This window comes from Lathamus discolor, chromosome 6 (assembly GCF_037157495.1).
Source record: "Lathamus discolor isolate bLatDis1 chromosome 6, bLatDis1.hap1, whole genome shotgun sequence".
Taxonomy (NCBI): domain Eukaryota; kingdom Metazoa; phylum Chordata; class Aves; order Psittaciformes; family Psittacidae; genus Lathamus; species Lathamus discolor.
In genome coordinates this window covers 54,529,136-54,546,176 of record NC_088889.1, presented here as the reverse complement: position 1 = coordinate 54,546,176, position 17,041 = coordinate 54,529,136, and the positions used below count along the sequence as shown (strand labels likewise).

Sequence of the window (17,041 nt, the reverse complement as noted above, 5' to 3'; positions counted from 1 at the left end):
TCAAGCATTTGAAGGCTGAGCCCACATCAAGCTTTTTCGAGAAAAATTACTTTGGTTTCCTCCCCCCGACTTTTCATTGTAGGTAGGCTTAAATGTATTTGTCTTATGCACACATCTGTATTCTTCAAGCTCTGTATTCTGGGAAGTGTTTCTGCAGGTCCATGTCCTTTGGTCCTTTGATTTCCTTTTGTGTGTGGTTGGGAAGTGAAATAGTTAATGTTTACTGGTATTACAGTTACAATACTTGAAAGGAAGACACCTCAGCTTACAAGGGAAGGTGAGTATCATGCAGCAGAGAAATCAGTTCAGTCTCTCTTCAAGTTCTGCTTATTGACATGGGATAGTTATAACAGAAAGGGAAAGGGGGAGACTTTGACCCTCTGTAATTAAACCAGCAGTAGTTCCCAGAAGGACACTTTGCATCTAAAATCAAGGCCTGCCCTTTTTACTTTATATTGCTGCACGAATTCTTTAAGCTGACAAAAATCCAGACTTCACCTAAAATCAGAACATTCCACTCTGGTCTAATGTGAAACACTCAATTAGACCTGTATAACCAGGAAAAAACAAAATCTACATAGACAAGCTCACAGGTATCTATTTATATTCATTTGGTATTCAGAAAGATCCCCTCCCATTTTAACAGAACAGAATTTCCTTTTACATATGAACTGAAAGTCTGCCAAGCAACTGCCAGACATTGAATCCTTTGTGTTTTCTGGAGCTGATGCTTTTAACCTGTGCTGTAAGAACTAACAGTCTGCTCTGTCCCCAGACAGTGCTCTCCTACCTTTCCACCCCCAGCCTCTCTCTACCAAGCATGCTGCTCCCACACCAAGCAAGCTTTAATTTCTGTTAAAAAAAAAAAAAAAAAAAAAGAGAGAGCGTATAGGGGAAGAGAAATTATTGCCCGTTCTTGGCCTTATGCTTTTAGGCTCATATCATTTAGGGTATGTTTTACTGGCCTTCTTATAAAGAAGGCACAGAAGGACCTTTATTAGCTTGGGCTTTTTTTCTAGGCAGGTAACAGCCTAAACACAGAGGTAAAGACACTGTCTCTGACTGATTGGTCTCTTCTCTAAAGGTAACTTTTCTTCTTTGCAGGTCCTTTTACTCTTGGAGAATATATTCCATTCTAAAAACTCACTGGTGCTTTTAGAAACTCCTGGAGTCTTCTAAAGGGAAAACTCTAATGAACTCATAGGAAAGCAATAGAGAAGAACAAGTCAGAGACTGTTTTTCTCTGCACACGATAAAGTGCAATACTGAACTGAAATAAAATTTTGTTATTTATATCAGAACAGGAGTAACTGCAGTTCTAGACATGGTAGGTAAGACATTCAATGATATCAAGAGTTTAAAAAGTAAGTAAACAAAGTCTGTAGGAAAGGCTCCATCCTGCAGATGAAGAACTGTAAGCAGGTAAAAGGGTTGTACAGAGAAATTCAGTAGCAGAAGCCAGAACTAGGACCTGATCTGATGAAGACATTATTTTCCTCACCAGACATCCATTCTTTCCTTTGGGCTCTATGCTTTATATGAGCTTGCAGAATAGGCTTTTTGAAACTATTTAGTATTCATCACAGATGATAGCCTTGTAATTTTGCAAAAAGTAACATCTGTTCAGGGAGAAACTGTGTGTACATGTATAAGCAGGCTTCTAAGACACATATTTGAGAGAAGTATCCCTAAAATTTACCAGCCTGTTCAACATAATACAGTGACCCAGCCTCAGAGAAACCTTCTCAGGTAAAATAAAAGAATACATAACGAACTTCAAACCCAGTTGACATCAAATGGTATTTCTTCATTGCAGTTCTATTATGTTTTTGCTGCCTGATAAAAAGAATGTCCCGCCATTGGCAAGTGGAACTTTTCAAACCTAATCTATATTCTGGACTTCACTCTGGCTTTAACCAGCAGAGCCTCCTGTCTATGCCACTGTTGCTACAGGCCTCCCATAAGCTTTCTGACTCCAGAACTCACAGTTTCATCTGGTTTCACTGGCAAGTTTGACACAGTTGTGAGAAATGGAGTTTTGCTGGAGAGCCACAAGTTGGCTGAGATGTTTGGCACAGCTCTGATGAAAACAGGCTAAATTTTAAGGTTTTAATATGACCCCACACCCAAAAAGCTTCATTGGATTCTGCTCTGCTTAAAAAAAACCCAGCTCTTTTGCCAAGGGTTACTTACTATACTTTTGCAAAGTACTACAAAGTTAGCTTTCCATATTCAAATGCAACTATTTGTGTCCCCCTGAAATCAGCTAAAGAAAATATTTTATTCTACTTTCTCCTTTATACCCAAGGATCTAATGGAAAGCACAAGGCAAGGATTAATTGCATGTCATAGAGTCCTAGAGGGTCTCTTGTTCTGGGTACCAAGAGATCATTGATGGTCTTGAACTCTGCTTTCATTCAAACATGCCTGATCAACATTACTCCTCTAGTCCTATGGTCATACAAATATAAATACAAATAATAACACTTTAACACATTTCACATATCTGTGTATTTGTTACAATTTCTTGGTCTATGTAACCACAGACAGCATTTGTTGTTCACAACTATGGTATGTTTCTCACTGACTGCCTTTTGAAAAAGACATCTAATCTTAGAAGCTGGTTTTACTATTAATCCCTGTATCTTTACTGTGAGTGTTCAAAGTGCACGGCTGCTATATTTAACATGGTTCATCTTCAAACCAGTATCATAAGACCACCATATGACAATGTCTGCCTGCTGACAGTAGCCTTTGGCTCCATTGCAAGGCTTAATTGGAGGCCTGGGTGGAATATGGGACTGCAGTGCTCCAGCTGTGGGTTCTGCTAACAACCCCACGTGCCACACAGCTATACCCCCCTGAGACTGAAGTGGGGACGAGTAGCCCTACCCTCACTGCCAGGTAGTAGCTGAGGGGAGTGTATGATAGAAGGGCTAAGCAATGTGCTCCAGGGCTTTTCAAACCTAAGGACCTATTACCAGTCAGTAGATAAGGTGCTGTGTTATTCTAAAATCTCTCTCTTTGCATTCAGAAGTATTTTTTTCCACCAGTATCTCTTTTTCTGTCAGCAGCATACTCTTATCTCAGATGTCACTCCTAGTTAATTCCATCCCCGCCCCCCCCCCCCCCCCCCCTTTCTTTCCCTCAGACAGATCAGCAATGTGGTTTTGAGGTAAATTTCCACATTGCCTTTATTTACTGCTCTTTGATTCATAGCCAGGGCAGCCTTGGAGTACACACACCTGGATTCCCTTTCAGTGAAACATCATGGGAAGATGTACTCTAGGAGCATACCTAATTCACTGTAGCTGCTGACAGATACTGGCTGAATGGGACCAGACTAAAGCTGGTACAAAGCCAGGTCTCTGAAATGTAAATAGAGTAGATGTTGCATCCTCACTACCAGTTTTTTCAGCCTGTAAATCTGCTCCTGCTTCTTAATCTAGCAATAGTGTGAGAAAGCCACACACCATAGCAAGCCTGATTTCACTGTATGGGGGGGTCAGAAGATATAACAAATGGCAGTGGAACAATACAGTTCATCAGGGCTGAGAACAGCTATGTATTAATAATTTTATTTTCAAAATGATAGAGCAAAGAACTACAGCTCTCTGTGGTCAACATTATACTTCCCAAGCTGCTATTCAACTGTTTCAAAACTTAAATAGCTAAATCCAGCCATCCTCTGTGAGACTGCCTTTGTGTTTGGATTTCAGTAGCACAGATCTAATCAACGACTCCGGGATCAAATCAGGTCCTCTATGGCATAAAAGAAACGGATGTTTTGCTCTGGAACAAACCTTGGTGTGTTGCCCTTTTGGGCTGTAAGTCAAAGCATGATCTTTGATAGTGTTAGATCTGTTCTGGGGAAACAGAAGTTTTTTTCTTCCAGGCTTCACTTTCTTGTGCTTTACTTCTACAACTGTAATTTGTGATAGGAACACTGGACAGGTCTCCCTCTCTGAAGGAAAAGGAGCACAAAAGTACTGGTATCCCTCTTTGCAGACAAATCAATAAGCCAGCTGCCCTTCAGTGGTAGCAGAAAATATTGTTGTACTTTCTCTTCCTTATCTCATTCAAGGCCCTGTAGCAAGTGCAGTGTTCTGTTCATGTTATTGTTCAACAATAACAAGAAATCCTTAAAATGAATTGCAGCAGTCAAGGAGACTTTTTTGCTTGATCATGGATGGAGATAGAAGATGGATTTCAGAGAGCAGAGCAAGAAAGAAGCTGTGAAAGGTTACACGATTTATCAGAGATGAGCTGGCTGCAAGAGTGAGTCAAGAGTCAGGCAAAATAAAAGAGGCCAAGTATGAGAACAAACGCTGTAATGTTTGGAAGCAGCTGCAAGCCTGAAAATATGATATAGTGTTAATTCAAAGCTACTGATGGATCAGATTTGTGACTCTATGGCCTGACTTACAGATCAATAGCATATGGTGGGTGTCAGGAGCTAGAGTCAGCCATCTATAAGTCAAAATGCCCCTCTCTAGAGAGAATGAAGTCATGAATAAAGCAGAACCAAGCTGTGACTTCCTGTCTGCATAGATCCAGATCTGTCTATGAACAGAGTGTCAATCAGTCAATAAATGAATGAATATGTGTAGAGAGACTGGTACTAGCCTATGCAAAGATCTGTGTCTATATTTATGAGCCTGATAATCAAATCTTTTATAGAAATGTGTTTATATTTCTTCTCACTCTGATATTTCCTGTATGACAACAGCACTCTGTCCGGACAGATTAAACTTGCTGGCACCTGTTCCAAAGCATATCTGGGGCAGGAAGAAAAATAAACCCCCAACCTCTGTCTGTTTATAAAGTTTGATTTCATATGGGCATTTCCCATTAGCTGTTGAGAAAACTTGTGATCATTCAGAAACATGTCAGCTATTGATACTGATGTGGATGTTCCAATCTTACCCACTCATGCAAAGAAAATAATTTACATATATATTTGTATGCAGGTATGAATATATGCATATATATACATGTATGTTTTCATTTAATCTTTCAACACTTCATAACAACTAGCTTGCTCTGCAATTAGCTTGAAATATGACTAAGAACAAGGGCTATTGGAATGTTTTTGAATAACAACTTGGTTTCGTGTTATCTCTTATGAAGGGTTTTGAAATCTAGCCCAAATTTCAATGGACAGCTTGTCAGATCCTTGATATCTCAGTTGCTTTCCAGCCTGCTGCTAGCTGTGGAAGGAGCCTTGCTCTCTAAATCAGCTCAGCATGTTGGGCTGCCTTCTGAGACTTGCACTTAGATACTAACCAGGCCTGCAGGAGCAAAGCAATGGCGACCAAACTCTGATTTTTCACACTAAAGCCATAATGACAGCATTCAGCTTAATTTGTTTAGACACTTACTGGAAAACAAAACAGGTTCATGGTGCTTGATGTGAACAGCCTTCAGATAAGGAATAAGAAATTAGGACCTTGAGTAGTCACAACTAAACGTCATTTGACTCCAGATGTAGCAAGACTAAGCTGCGTAGAAGAACAGCCTTACCTCCCAGCACAGGCCTTAATCTAGAATTTGGGAATGTGAGCCCCCTTGAGACAGGAGCTGATGCTAGCAAGGGTGCAGGGTAGGGAAGGTGAGCTGCCCAAGAAGTCTTGTTTAATGTAACATACCTAAGATCACAAAAAAACCTTTGGGGTGAGGGCTGGGTAGTAGCTGAAATTACACTGTGTTTGGACTCCTGTAAAACACCCTTGGGGTTAAGGTTGTAGGAAGCAGGGCACCATCCACGCATATGACAGGTCATATAAAGAAAATGAAGCAGGTAAGAACATCTGTGCTCTTTTATCTTGTTACTGGCAGGCCTTTAAAACTGGCTCCAAAGTCTCTGCTACAATCTATTGCTGGAGACTCTTTCCTGAAAGCTCAAACCCTCTTTTACAGGACTGTTATAGCTGTGAGTGGCTTGTGAGCTCTTTTCAGGCTTTACCCACTGGGTGAAATTCCTAGCTAGATATCCTCTTTGCTGTAACCCAAAGCCCAGATGTGGACATTTGAAAATTTCTGACCACAGTATGTGGGTGAAGAAAGGCCTTCACATTGTTTAGCTACTCCATCTTGTCTAGTACTGCTCCAGGCAGGGAGCATGGAGCCAACATGGCCAACATCCATCATTCGCAAGAAATGTCTCTTGAGCTGAACTCAAGGCAATCCATAGGGACTATTGCAGGTAGAAAACAACACAGCAGAATTGTGTTACCTACACATCTCAGCACAGACTGACAAGGAGGATGGGACCTGGCCTGTGTTACTATATCATGAATACATTAGCCATGAGGAAAGCTCTCACTGGCAAAACACTGAGGAAATATTACCTCTGCTAAAGGAGTTAAAAACCCAGCTAGAAACTTCATCCTAGCAGGGAACACACACTAACAGACAGGAGCTACTAAAGGAAACAGAAGTGCAGTCTACAGTATCAAAACACAGTGGCTTTCTGCTGCTTTTGATGCTTGCCCTTTGCCAGCTGTGGAGTTTTCATGCTGCTGCTTTCATGGTCTGCAATGTGACACCAAACTCCTTCCAAAAGCTGATGCTTCCTGTGGCTTGTTACCCCGCAGCCTCCAGTGCAGAGCCCCAGCTTTCAGCAGTCATCAGTCGCTGGCAATTTTGCTCTACCTTTTGCCACAAGAGGACTCCAGTCTCCAGTGGCTCCCAGGGAGATGTTTGTGGTTTTTTCTAACTTCCCAGAGGCCCGTTCTAGCAAACTTGCAGTGAGGAACCCAGTTTAGCAGCAGCTCTGGTTTTCAAACTGTAAAATGAGCAAACATGTTTAGCTGTGGACTCACTTTTTTGGAGCTCTAAACAGACAGACTACTGTTTGTTAACAAATAACTCCTCCTCTATCCAGCTACGGCGTTAAATGTTTTTGCTTTAAAAGGAACTTTGCACTGGAAAACACATGTGGGTAAAAGTGATCTTTTGCTTATCATTAATTGTATACAGCTGTGTTGAAGTGTATAGCTAATAATAAAGACCTGTGCTTAATAACTTCTTTTTTAATTCATTTGTTTTAAAGCTTCCGGCTTCTTGTCTTGCTATGTGCCATGAGCTTAAGGCACTTAAGCATTATCTTGCAATGTTAACAACCATTCATATGGTGTCTGATTAATGTGGTTATGGCTGTAGAGACATTTTACTAAATATAATGATAGGAATATGATTATTCCTCTGAATTTCCATTTTAATAAAGGCCAATAAATGTATCTGATAGATTTTACGGTATTTAACAGCCTTTGTAGTCATAAATTGGAGCTTGTGGAACTATAGTAGATACTTTGAGAGATACAGAAAGCATGGAATGCAAGTCTTCCTGACATTGCAAAATGAGTACGTATTTGCATTTCACATAGGTGGGCTCTGATGTCTATTGGGGGGAAGAGGAGCTCAGCAGCTAGCAGAAAGCGAAGGACTGAAGAAAAGGAAGATGCAGGGGAATAATGTTGCAATCATTGCCTAGAGTAAACAGGAGGCTGCTGATCTGTCTGTTGCTGTAGCTCACCTCCCTGTCTGCCTTTATCACAGTTTTAAAACAGCCCTAATACTGTTTTGTTACACATCCAGCATTGGCAGAAAAAGATGTTAGATACTGGTCTTAAGCTCTATTAAGCTCTCTGGGTCATATTATTGGATTGTGAGGACTCGGGTAACTCAAACTGAATCACTCTGACTTCACTCTCCAAGCATTACAGTTGCAGCTTACTGTGCTTTGCTGTTTTTGTTACCCTTGCCTGTGATAGAGTTAACACCAGTTTACAAGCCCTCTTAGAACAGAGTTATATTGCGGTGGTGAAAAAGGTAAGTGTTGCACAAGCGGGCAAACACCCAAAGACTATGTCACAGCTGCATACCCGCCCCCCCCCCCCCCCCCCCCCCCCCGAAAGGAAGGCTGGTTTCTTGCAAAAGAGAATTGAAGCCAGAAGGGACCTCAGCTCTCAGCCAGGTACATCCATCAAAGAGGTTTTGTCAAAGGGGTATGTCATATCTGGGGGGACACTGATGAATTAGCTTTAAGTTGGGAAGCTGATGTGGTATGAGGACAGAAGCTGGTACACACAGCAAACCTCACCCCAAAAGCAGGGTTGGGTCATGTGCTCTGTACTCCACTGCTAGGGTTTTATGGGCAGCTCAGGTACATCTGCATGAACTGCAGACAGCCCAGGCAAGAATCATAACCAGCAGAACCCGAGTAGATGTTTTGTTTTCTGAATGGCTGTTAACAGAACAGACACTAGAGGGCTGTGGACAATAATCTTTAAAAATACTCGTGTTTGCATGGTTCAGTTTCTCCACCTTTCTGTAGAGGATTTGTGAGGGGAGAACAGGTCCATGTCCTGCCTTTGACAGACAGGCAAGGAAATGATGGATGTTGCTTTTCTTGTCTAACCCAGACTCTGAGGACCCATCTGGTGCAAGGTCTGAAGGCACAGCAAATCCAGTTTCAGGGCTCCCTGGACCACATCAGAAATGCCGTGGCTACACAATGCAAAGCATCCATCTGATGTAAATTTTGTCTGATGGTCCAGTTTTATTCACAAAATATTGCCAGTTCTATTGGCAAGCCTTTTGCTCTGTGTAGCTGCACCACTAAGGCCCATGTGCTGTCCTAGAGCACCTAAGAAAACATAAAGTGTTATTCTTTACCAGGGTCTCTAGCTGTTTTGACAGGAATGTTTTTGGATGCTGAGTTTTTAAGTGAGTTCTGTGTGGCAGTGTGGCACTGAAAAAGCAAAATATTAACAATCATGGAATGATTGCCTGAGAAGAAAATAACCCAGTGGAAAACTTTAGCCAAAATACTTTAAAAAGAATTTTTAGAACTTTTAAAACAGAAGTCCTCGGGAAATGGACTATAAGTCCCCCTTGTCTTGTGCTTATTCTGGCATCTCCATGCAGTTCCCTGTCCCACTGCACAGCACAGGCTTGCCCTCAGGGTAAAATTTTGGTGAGGACTACGTCAAAATCCTAACCAACTTGAAGGCAGCTGGAACTATGGCAACTCTCCACACCTTGCAGATGACGGCAGACATTATTACACATACAGGGGAATGTAATAATTACCTGCCTGTGCAAGTGATTCAGGGGCTTGTTTAATGGGTAGATAAGGGCTATAGGGGCTTTTGAATAGCAGGGACAGCTTGGGCTGCATGATCTGTTTGTACTCCTGCTTTGTACTAGAATTTTTAGGAAAGAGCAAAAATAGATGGTGAATTTTCTCTTGAGTAGCATGTTCCTAGCCGGGTACCTATTGTTCTATGTACCGCCAAGCTCACCAGGAGAAAATTGGCTACCTCTACTAGGTCATATTAGGTATGTGGGCTAAGTGATGTAGGGTGATGCCTGACAGTCTGTGGATGGGCTGTAGTTTGCTGGAAGCAGTAAGTGAGAGAAATTGTGTGTCTTGGTCGAAGTGGAGCTTGTAGCTTTGGATGAATTCAGGATTTTTCTCTTGGATCTGGGAGACCTTCTCAACTAATGAGTTGTTGCTCTTCGGTGTCTGAGGCTGGTGTTCTAGGTAGCATGAGGAACATCAGAGCTTGTGGGTCTTTGTCTTAGTTTAGAGGCTGCACACTGTAAAAGGAATCTAGCTTTTTCTGTGAAGGGTGGGGTAGCAGAGCACTTCAGGCATCTGGTTTAACACTTCTGGTTTCAGCAGCATGAGTCTGAGCCCCAGACTGTATTTTGCAGCAACGGCTCAGCTGTACTTGGGTGATTCTGACTCAGTGATGAAAGTCAGACATGCATGCTGGTCACATTATTCCCTCATGTGATTTCTGGTTTCAGAAAGTTTGAGTGCCTTTTAACTCTGCTACTCTGAGTTTGGATGTACTTTTGGCATTACCTTTTCCTGTGGCCAAGAAGGAGGCGTGAAGTTCTGCTTGGCATCCAGTTCTTGGTCAAGCCTTCAACCATGGGACCCGCAGGATGGAGGGGAGGGGAAGCAGCAGTTGGATGCGTGTAGCTGGGCTGTTGTATGCCTGTGATGTTTTACCAGGTATTTTACTGCCTGTAAAGTCACGCTTCCCCGGAGGGGCAGGCAGGCTGTGACCAGGGATGCGATGATTGGGCTGTCCTCCTCGTCTGGAGGAGGTTAGGGGGGTCCGTGCTTGCCATGGGATTGATTTTTCACTCTGATGCACAGGCAGAGCTGGGAGCGTGCCCGGCTGCGTGTCAGGGCTGCATATTGCATGGGCGCCTTTGAGTCACGGCGTCGGAGGAGGCGTATGGCTGGATGCTGAGACAAAGTGCTGCTGCAGCTGGAGAGCTTCAGCGTGCCCATTTCCCCAGGTTGACTTTTCTTCATTACCTTGTACATGTCGTCAGTGAACCCCATAGATGGCGGGCTGCTTGCCTGGGGGGCTGCGTGGTCCGCATGATTTTTATTTAGGGGGTTGGGTTTGGTTTTGTTTTTCTTTATTTACTCTGCCTTAGCTTCAGCCTCTCCCTGTGTAGAGGAGAAGAAAGAAGCAAACCCTGCGGGGGGATAACAAACCAAACCGAGCCAAGCTCCCGCGGGGCGGCGCGGAGGGCTGAGCACCGCGTCCGCTCCGCGCCGATCCCGCCCGTATTTTGCACGTTTCCTTTCTTTCCTTTCCTTTTTTTTTTTTTTAATTCCTCCCTTTCTTGCCTTTCCTCCCTCTTCTATTTTTTCCTCTATTTCCCCCTCTCTTCCCTCCCTCCCTAGCGCGGTTGGATCAGTCTTTTGGTATTTCCTGCCGCCGCCTCCCCGAGCAGCTGTCCGGCCGCGGCCCGCCGCGCAGCGCTCTCCGTGCAGCGAGGGGAGCTGCTGCGCGGGGCCCACCCGTGCACCCTCCACCCCACCGCGCCCAACGCGTGTCCCGGCGGCTGCGATGCGGGCGGCGCGGCTGCAGGGCGCGGCGTGCTGAAAGCGGCACCGCGCGGGGGGCTCGGCCGCCCCGACCAGGTAAGATGCGCCGGGCTCCCCCTCCTGCAGCTGGTGGGTCAGCTGTCTCCGAGCCTTTTATCCCCCGCTCAACCCCCCAAAGCTACACCTTCACCCTCAATGCCCCCCCAAGCCATCCTCCCCAAATAACCCTCGCAAAGCAAATACCACCTCCCCCCAATTACACCAATAATATCACTTCCCCATTCCCCCCAAAGCCAGACCCTCTCCTTGTTCCCCATGCAGCCAGACTGCCTATTTTGAAGCATAACGTGGTACTCGAGTCATCTTAAGAGCAAATTATTTCAGTTAGAGGTTGAGCATTGACAGCTCTCGGAGGGTAACCCTGCTGCCTCTGCCCATGCTTTGTGCCCAGGTTATGCCTCACAAGGCAGTTTTACCATTTCTGTGTGATTTCTGTGTGTACTTGTTGCAGTTTGGGTTTTGGCAATGGGCACTCTGGGTGCTGCCCAAACCCAGTGTCATCTCTGCATGGCAGGGCTGCACAGCTGGTGTGTGGCAGCGTGGCATGGGGGATTGAGGGCTGTCAAGGTGACATCGTTTCTTTAGACAAGTGGGCATATCTGGTTGGTGGAACCCATTTTTAATGTATTTCTTCCAGGATACTGAGGAAATCGTAATCAGATTGTCTGCACTGATGCTAACTGGCTATGTGTAAGTGAGGATATTAATTACCTCTCTATAGGCACTTGTACAGATACCATGCTGGAGAGCATTTGCACTGCTATATGAAAACCATGCAGAGTTGAGTTTGGAAATGCTTTTAGCTTGCACCAAGTGAAGTGAAGCAGCATTCCCGGAGAAATAAATATATATAAATAGAACTGTCTGGATCAGAAACCATGGTGGGGTTTTTTTGAGTGCTATGCAAACCTAAAGTGTTACAGTGTGAAACAATTGTTTAACATGAGTGAGGAGGAAACTTCTTTAATTTGCATAGTCAACTTCTCGCTTTATCCAGCTGCAGCAGTATCTTTGTTGTCAAAATATTCCTTCCCTGTCTTTACACAAGACAATGTTCAGCAAGGTCCGTACAGCAGAGAGCAGCTGCTGCATTGGATGTGTCCCCATTTGCCACCTTTCCTCCTTCGCAGCAAATCTCAAAAGAGGTGTGAATGGGGAGGGAGGGAGATAAGTCTCAGGCTTTGCTCTGTGGTGGCTTCCAGCCTGTGCATGGTAAGCTTTCTTGTTCAAAATGGAGAATCATAGAATTACAGAATAGTTAGGGTTGGAAAGGACCTTAAGATCATCTAGTTCCAACGCCCCTGCCATGGGCAGGGACACCTGACACTTTTGTGCAGGGCACCTCATGGTGATACAGTATATGACCCTTAGAGTATGCTCACACCCAGCCTGGTGAAAGGGTGATGTCTGAGGTGGGCCAAAAAGGTGTGAGGGCAGCAAGGGAGTCTGGTTTGGCACCAGGGGTGACTTTGTGCCACTGTTGATCAAGGTAGGAGTGGCAGTTCTTGATTCAAGGGGAAAAATGCAGGCCTTAAATGTATCAGCAGCCTGTTTTGGTCTGAAGTGGATGATGTGAGCCTAAGGATTGATTTAATCATGGTGGTACATGAATGTAACTGAAAGGCAGATATACTGCTGTAGTCCTTTCACCATACTTGATTTAAATTCCATGTGCTTTATTGCAACACTGATTCATCAGGAGAGTGGGAGGGAGGGTTGTACAGTACAGGTGGTTCAGTTTCCATTGCTAGGTATTTAGCAAGGTGTTTTCTTAGCTACAGCAGAGAAAAAATAGCTCTTTGTCTGATAATTGTGCAGCAGTTTGGAATCTGGGATATCTCTATGGAAAGGCTATTCCTATAACCTCTAATGGGCAGTGTTTGAAGTCAATGTGCTGTGTTCAGAGAGAAACTGACTCAACCAGTTCCTGTTATGTTTATAGATCATAAAAACTGTAGTTAAGCTGATCTGAATTGGGTTAGATTCACTTCATGTCCAAGGGACCTGCTACTCGCTGGAGGCAGTCATGAGATTGTCACTGTTGCCAGTGGCAAAGGTCTTTTAGGGCTGGATCAGGGGCTTCAGAGGTGAAAATGAGACTGCCCTGAAGCATGTCAGGAGGGTCCTGCTGCTTCTGAGCCATGGAGCACAGACGTCCCTCTGCAACTCGTGCTATTTGATCTGTTTTATTTGGGGAAAAAGCTGCATTTAGTGTATCTTCTTCTGACCTCCCTGCCTTTGGAGCATTAATAGCACAGTGTTTTCTTAGCTAGAAACGCTGCTCCTTACGCCTCCACTCTTCAACATGAGCCGTCTCTGGCAGCACATTGTAGGTGTTTGTGCATGCCTGCTGTGATTACTAAGGTAAAGGAAACACAAGAAGCAACTCAGGGGACTGGGAACAGACAATCCAAATGCCAAATAAGTGCAGGTTTGGGCAAGAATGAAAGTGACCTGCTATGCCAGCCTGTCTCAGGGTTAAACTGGGCTTGCTTACTCTGGGCAGGCTCCTTACTGTCATTGCTGGCATTTGTGCTGTGCTTTCCAGAGCACCCAGCTTCTGAGACTGAGCAAACTCCTCCTAGGTTCTGCTGCATATGGAGCTCACAGCCCTCCTTACCAAGCAGTGTGGCTGTGGGGCTTTCAGTTGTTTAGGGCTGTGTTTAAATCACAGGTTCTGCCCTCATCCCAACCCTTCCCCACCACTGTGGCCCCTTCTGGCCATGCAATGAAAGAGGAAGGAGACAACTGCCTGAAAAATACCCTTTTGATAAACTGCTGCTGAGCCTCTGGGGAGGACTAAGGAGCAGTGTACATCCTGCCCAGGCCTTCCTGCCTGCTGCTTTATTGCTCCAGAGGATGAGTTGCTGAGGACTTTCTCTGAAATCCCAAGTAGTTCTTACACCTGTCTGCAAGCTGTCCTGGTTTTGTAGTCTCATCTTCCCATTGTATGTGCCTGTCTTCTTCATGTCTTCTCCACAAGGTGATGGGTTGTTCTTTAGGAGCAGTTTTCCTGCCTGCAAAATTTATTACCAGGTAGACACAGCCTATTTTAGCATACTGTGTATTTTAAACCAGCATTCAATTAGTAGCTTCTCTCCTTTGCTTCTCTGGAGGTAGTGGGAGCAAAATCAATTCATGGATGCCATCTCCCAAGCTTGAAATGTGAAATGTGAGATCAGGTGAGCCAGGAAATAGCAAAAAATCTTCCTAAAATAGTGCCTACTCATCAGGAGTATTTTATTGAAGTAACTGTAATCTCAGCTTTTGAGTCCCTTGGTGCTGATTTCCACATTTCTGAATTACTGGAATACTATTTCATGGTGTAAGGGTGTTGTGCTTGCATCAGGCTCTAGGTACTCTGTATGAACCTGTGTAATACAAAGACTTAGGGATTAAAGGAGACTATTCTGCAAAATTGGAAGCAGCCTTACATGGTTTCTGCTTATCACAAATGGAGTGATGTGAAAAGTGGCTTAGTTGTTTGTTGGCAGCTTTGTTTTTTTCTTGCAACCTGCGTAAAATCCCATAGGCATATATATCCCTTGTTCTCTGGTCTCATATAGTTTTATGTTATGCTGTGTTTGTAGAGCTACAGTTGAAGTTGTGCCATTATTGCCTTTGCACCCCTTTTAGATTGAAGGATTTTTATAGGTGTGTAAATCAAACTCTTAATGATAAGGCTCTTTTGTGCTCCTTGTTTAATAGACAGCTAGGAGTATACCTTTCTGAATGTGTCACTGAGGTCTATGCTACGGGCTGATATCACTAACCTTATCATGCAGGCAGCTTTGTTAATAATAGTATTTCTATGTGTTTTGTTAAACTCTAAGCCAAGCTTTGACTTTCTGGGAATCAGCTACAGGGCTGTGTGAATTTGGGTCTTTTGGCAACCCAGTTAACATTTGCATGATTACAATGTCAGTGTAAAATTAACCAAGTAAAGGCCAAACAGAAATATACATGTACTTAATAAACTGGAACATGTGCAGGGCAAAAATCCCCCAATGCCAAGTCTCCCTGCTTCATCCTGTCTAATCTGTCAGTGAATCGATCAATGTGAAATTGTACCCCCAAGGTATAATGTAATAGCTGTTTTGTGTGTATTACCCAAATGGGAATTTGCTGTAGTAGTCCTGAAGCGTATGCTGTCTAAATTGATCAGCAGAGGCTGAGATAAAAGCAGACTTGCTGCTTATCTCTAAAATGTGGAAGAGAGGCATTGAGTGATGAAATGTCTAGTTCCTTGTTGAGTGGAAAGCTTGAATGTGAACTTGGTCCTTCTGCATCCCAGCAGTTCAAGCACAGAAGTGCCCAGCTAACTCTCCTTCAGTTTCTTCGCTGCAAAACCATGAGACAGCTCTAGAAGGCACTTTAATTTCCAGGCAGTTTGTTCCAGGCAACTGTTCATGTGTTGTTGCTCCTTCCCACCTTCACTGCTGCAGAACTTGGCTTTTCTTACCTGTGTTGTTTGATGCCAGGTAAGAGGGCAAAGCCTGTGCTAGCTTTGCAGTGGTCAATTGTTTTGCTCTTTTCTCAGATTACAATGACAGGGAATTCTATCCTCACAGCAAACAACTGCCACATCCTAGTGAGGAGAGGAAAGGGACTCTACTGCATTGCATGGTGTGGGGTAGCTGTTACTCACTGTCAATAATCTTGGCAGAATGAAAAGAAGAATTTTCCCTTTTCCCACTTTTCCCACTTACTTTTTTTCCCCACTTTTCCCACTTTTCTCACTTTTAGCATCAGGAGAGAATCACTTTAATGTAGTAGTAGGAGGAGGAGACTGAGGCTTTTTGGCGCTTTATCAGATGTTGCACAGTTCAGTCAGTGAGTTGCTACTGGCTCATCTGTAAAATCCCTGAAAGCTGAATGTGAAATTGCCACTGGAATTGCTGGGCCAGGAGGGTTATTCTTGTAAGCTTCTGGCATGAATGCAAATAGATGAGATTTCTATTTTATAAGATGAATCTTTCTGCCTTTTCTTGCCATGTTGCTTTGAAATAAACCTTGTGCAACACTTCAAGCCTGATAGTTGCTGATACAATACTTTTGCCCCTTGCCTTCTTAAGAGAAGAAATCTGGATTTGCAGATCATTTTGTGCCCTTTTATTTCATACGTGGGTCAAATACAGTTCAGGTCTGAGTAATATCCTTTTTTTTTTTTCTTTCCCCCCTTAGTAGTAAATCCTTGGATTACAAAGGCTTTCTGTGGACACTGAATGCACCATACAAATTACAGCATCAGCGGGCAAGGCAGTAATTTAAGCTGCCTTCCATGGAGCTCACTGTTATTGTCAATCTAGAGCAGGACACAGGTGTGTTAGACATGAAATACACAGTCTTTGTATTTTTGAGCTTGGTTTAAAATAGATTTTTCTTTTTTCCATTTTAACATATGTTAATTTGGCCCAAACTCCTTGTCTCGCTCTGTCTTTGTAACAGTGCTCACTGAAGAGATGTAGTTTGATAAGAATGGATATAAATGGATTTTTTGTTTGGTTTTACTTCAGGTTCAGCGGATGCAAACCAGGCCCCATATTTTTTTGACTGATGATCCACCAAGGCTTTGTTGCCTATAATCAAGCTCCTGTTACCACTTGAATTTCTCTGTGGACTCCATATCACAGGAGGCACATTGGCATCTGTGCACTGCAGTAAACTTGGGGAGTTGTAGTTGTGGATGGGGCTGGAGGCTGTGTAAACCAAGCCCAGACTGCCAAGCATATAACCTGGTTTTTTTCCAAGCTGGTATTCAAGTTCTGGCATGTGGAAACCCTCAGCGTAGGTGCTTCAAGCTTTCTTTTCCAAGAGTGTGAGGTGTGCTGAGAACCTGGGAGGATCCCCTAGCCATGAGCGTGTATCTGAGGAGTGTGGTGTAAGGTCTCCTATTCCTTAGTGCCCAGAGAAGGTACATGTCCAGGATGTGTTAACATCAGCTTCCCAGGCATTTTCCATCTTCTCTTGTGTCTGCTTGGATTACATGTTTTTTCGTGTCAAGGTCTATCTTTCATTTTAAGTTCACACAATGTCCAATGCACTCTGGCCTTGGCTTCTGCTGTTGGACTGTTCTGTAGTATAAATAAGAATAATCCCATTGTGTAAGCAAGATCC

General features: G+C 43.8%; 1 protein-coding gene across 6 annotated transcripts in view; it reads left to right on the top strand.

Moving 5' to 3' along the window:
• Window positions 1-17,041, top strand: part of OSBPL5 (oxysterol binding protein like 5) — a 179,705-nt gene that overhangs the window by 28,014 nt on the left and 134,650 nt on the right. For 2 of the 6 annotated variants that reach the window (XM_065682810.1, XM_065682809.1), the window contains exon 1: window positions 10,178-10,323. The exons of 1 other annotated variant lie outside the window; for it this stretch is intronic. Coding sequence is in view for 1 of the 5 variants with exons in the window: in XM_065682811.1 (XP_065538883.1) it covers window positions 10,019-10,030 (12 nt within the window). In the remaining 4 variants the exon portion in view is untranslated. Of the gene's footprint in view, window positions 1-10,010; window positions 10,031-10,177; window positions 10,324-10,736; window positions 10,961-11,561; window positions 11,615-17,041 lie in introns of those variants that run through there. 3 more of the 6 variants (XM_065682815.1, XM_065682811.1, XM_065682816.1) reach the window with 3 other exon arrangements.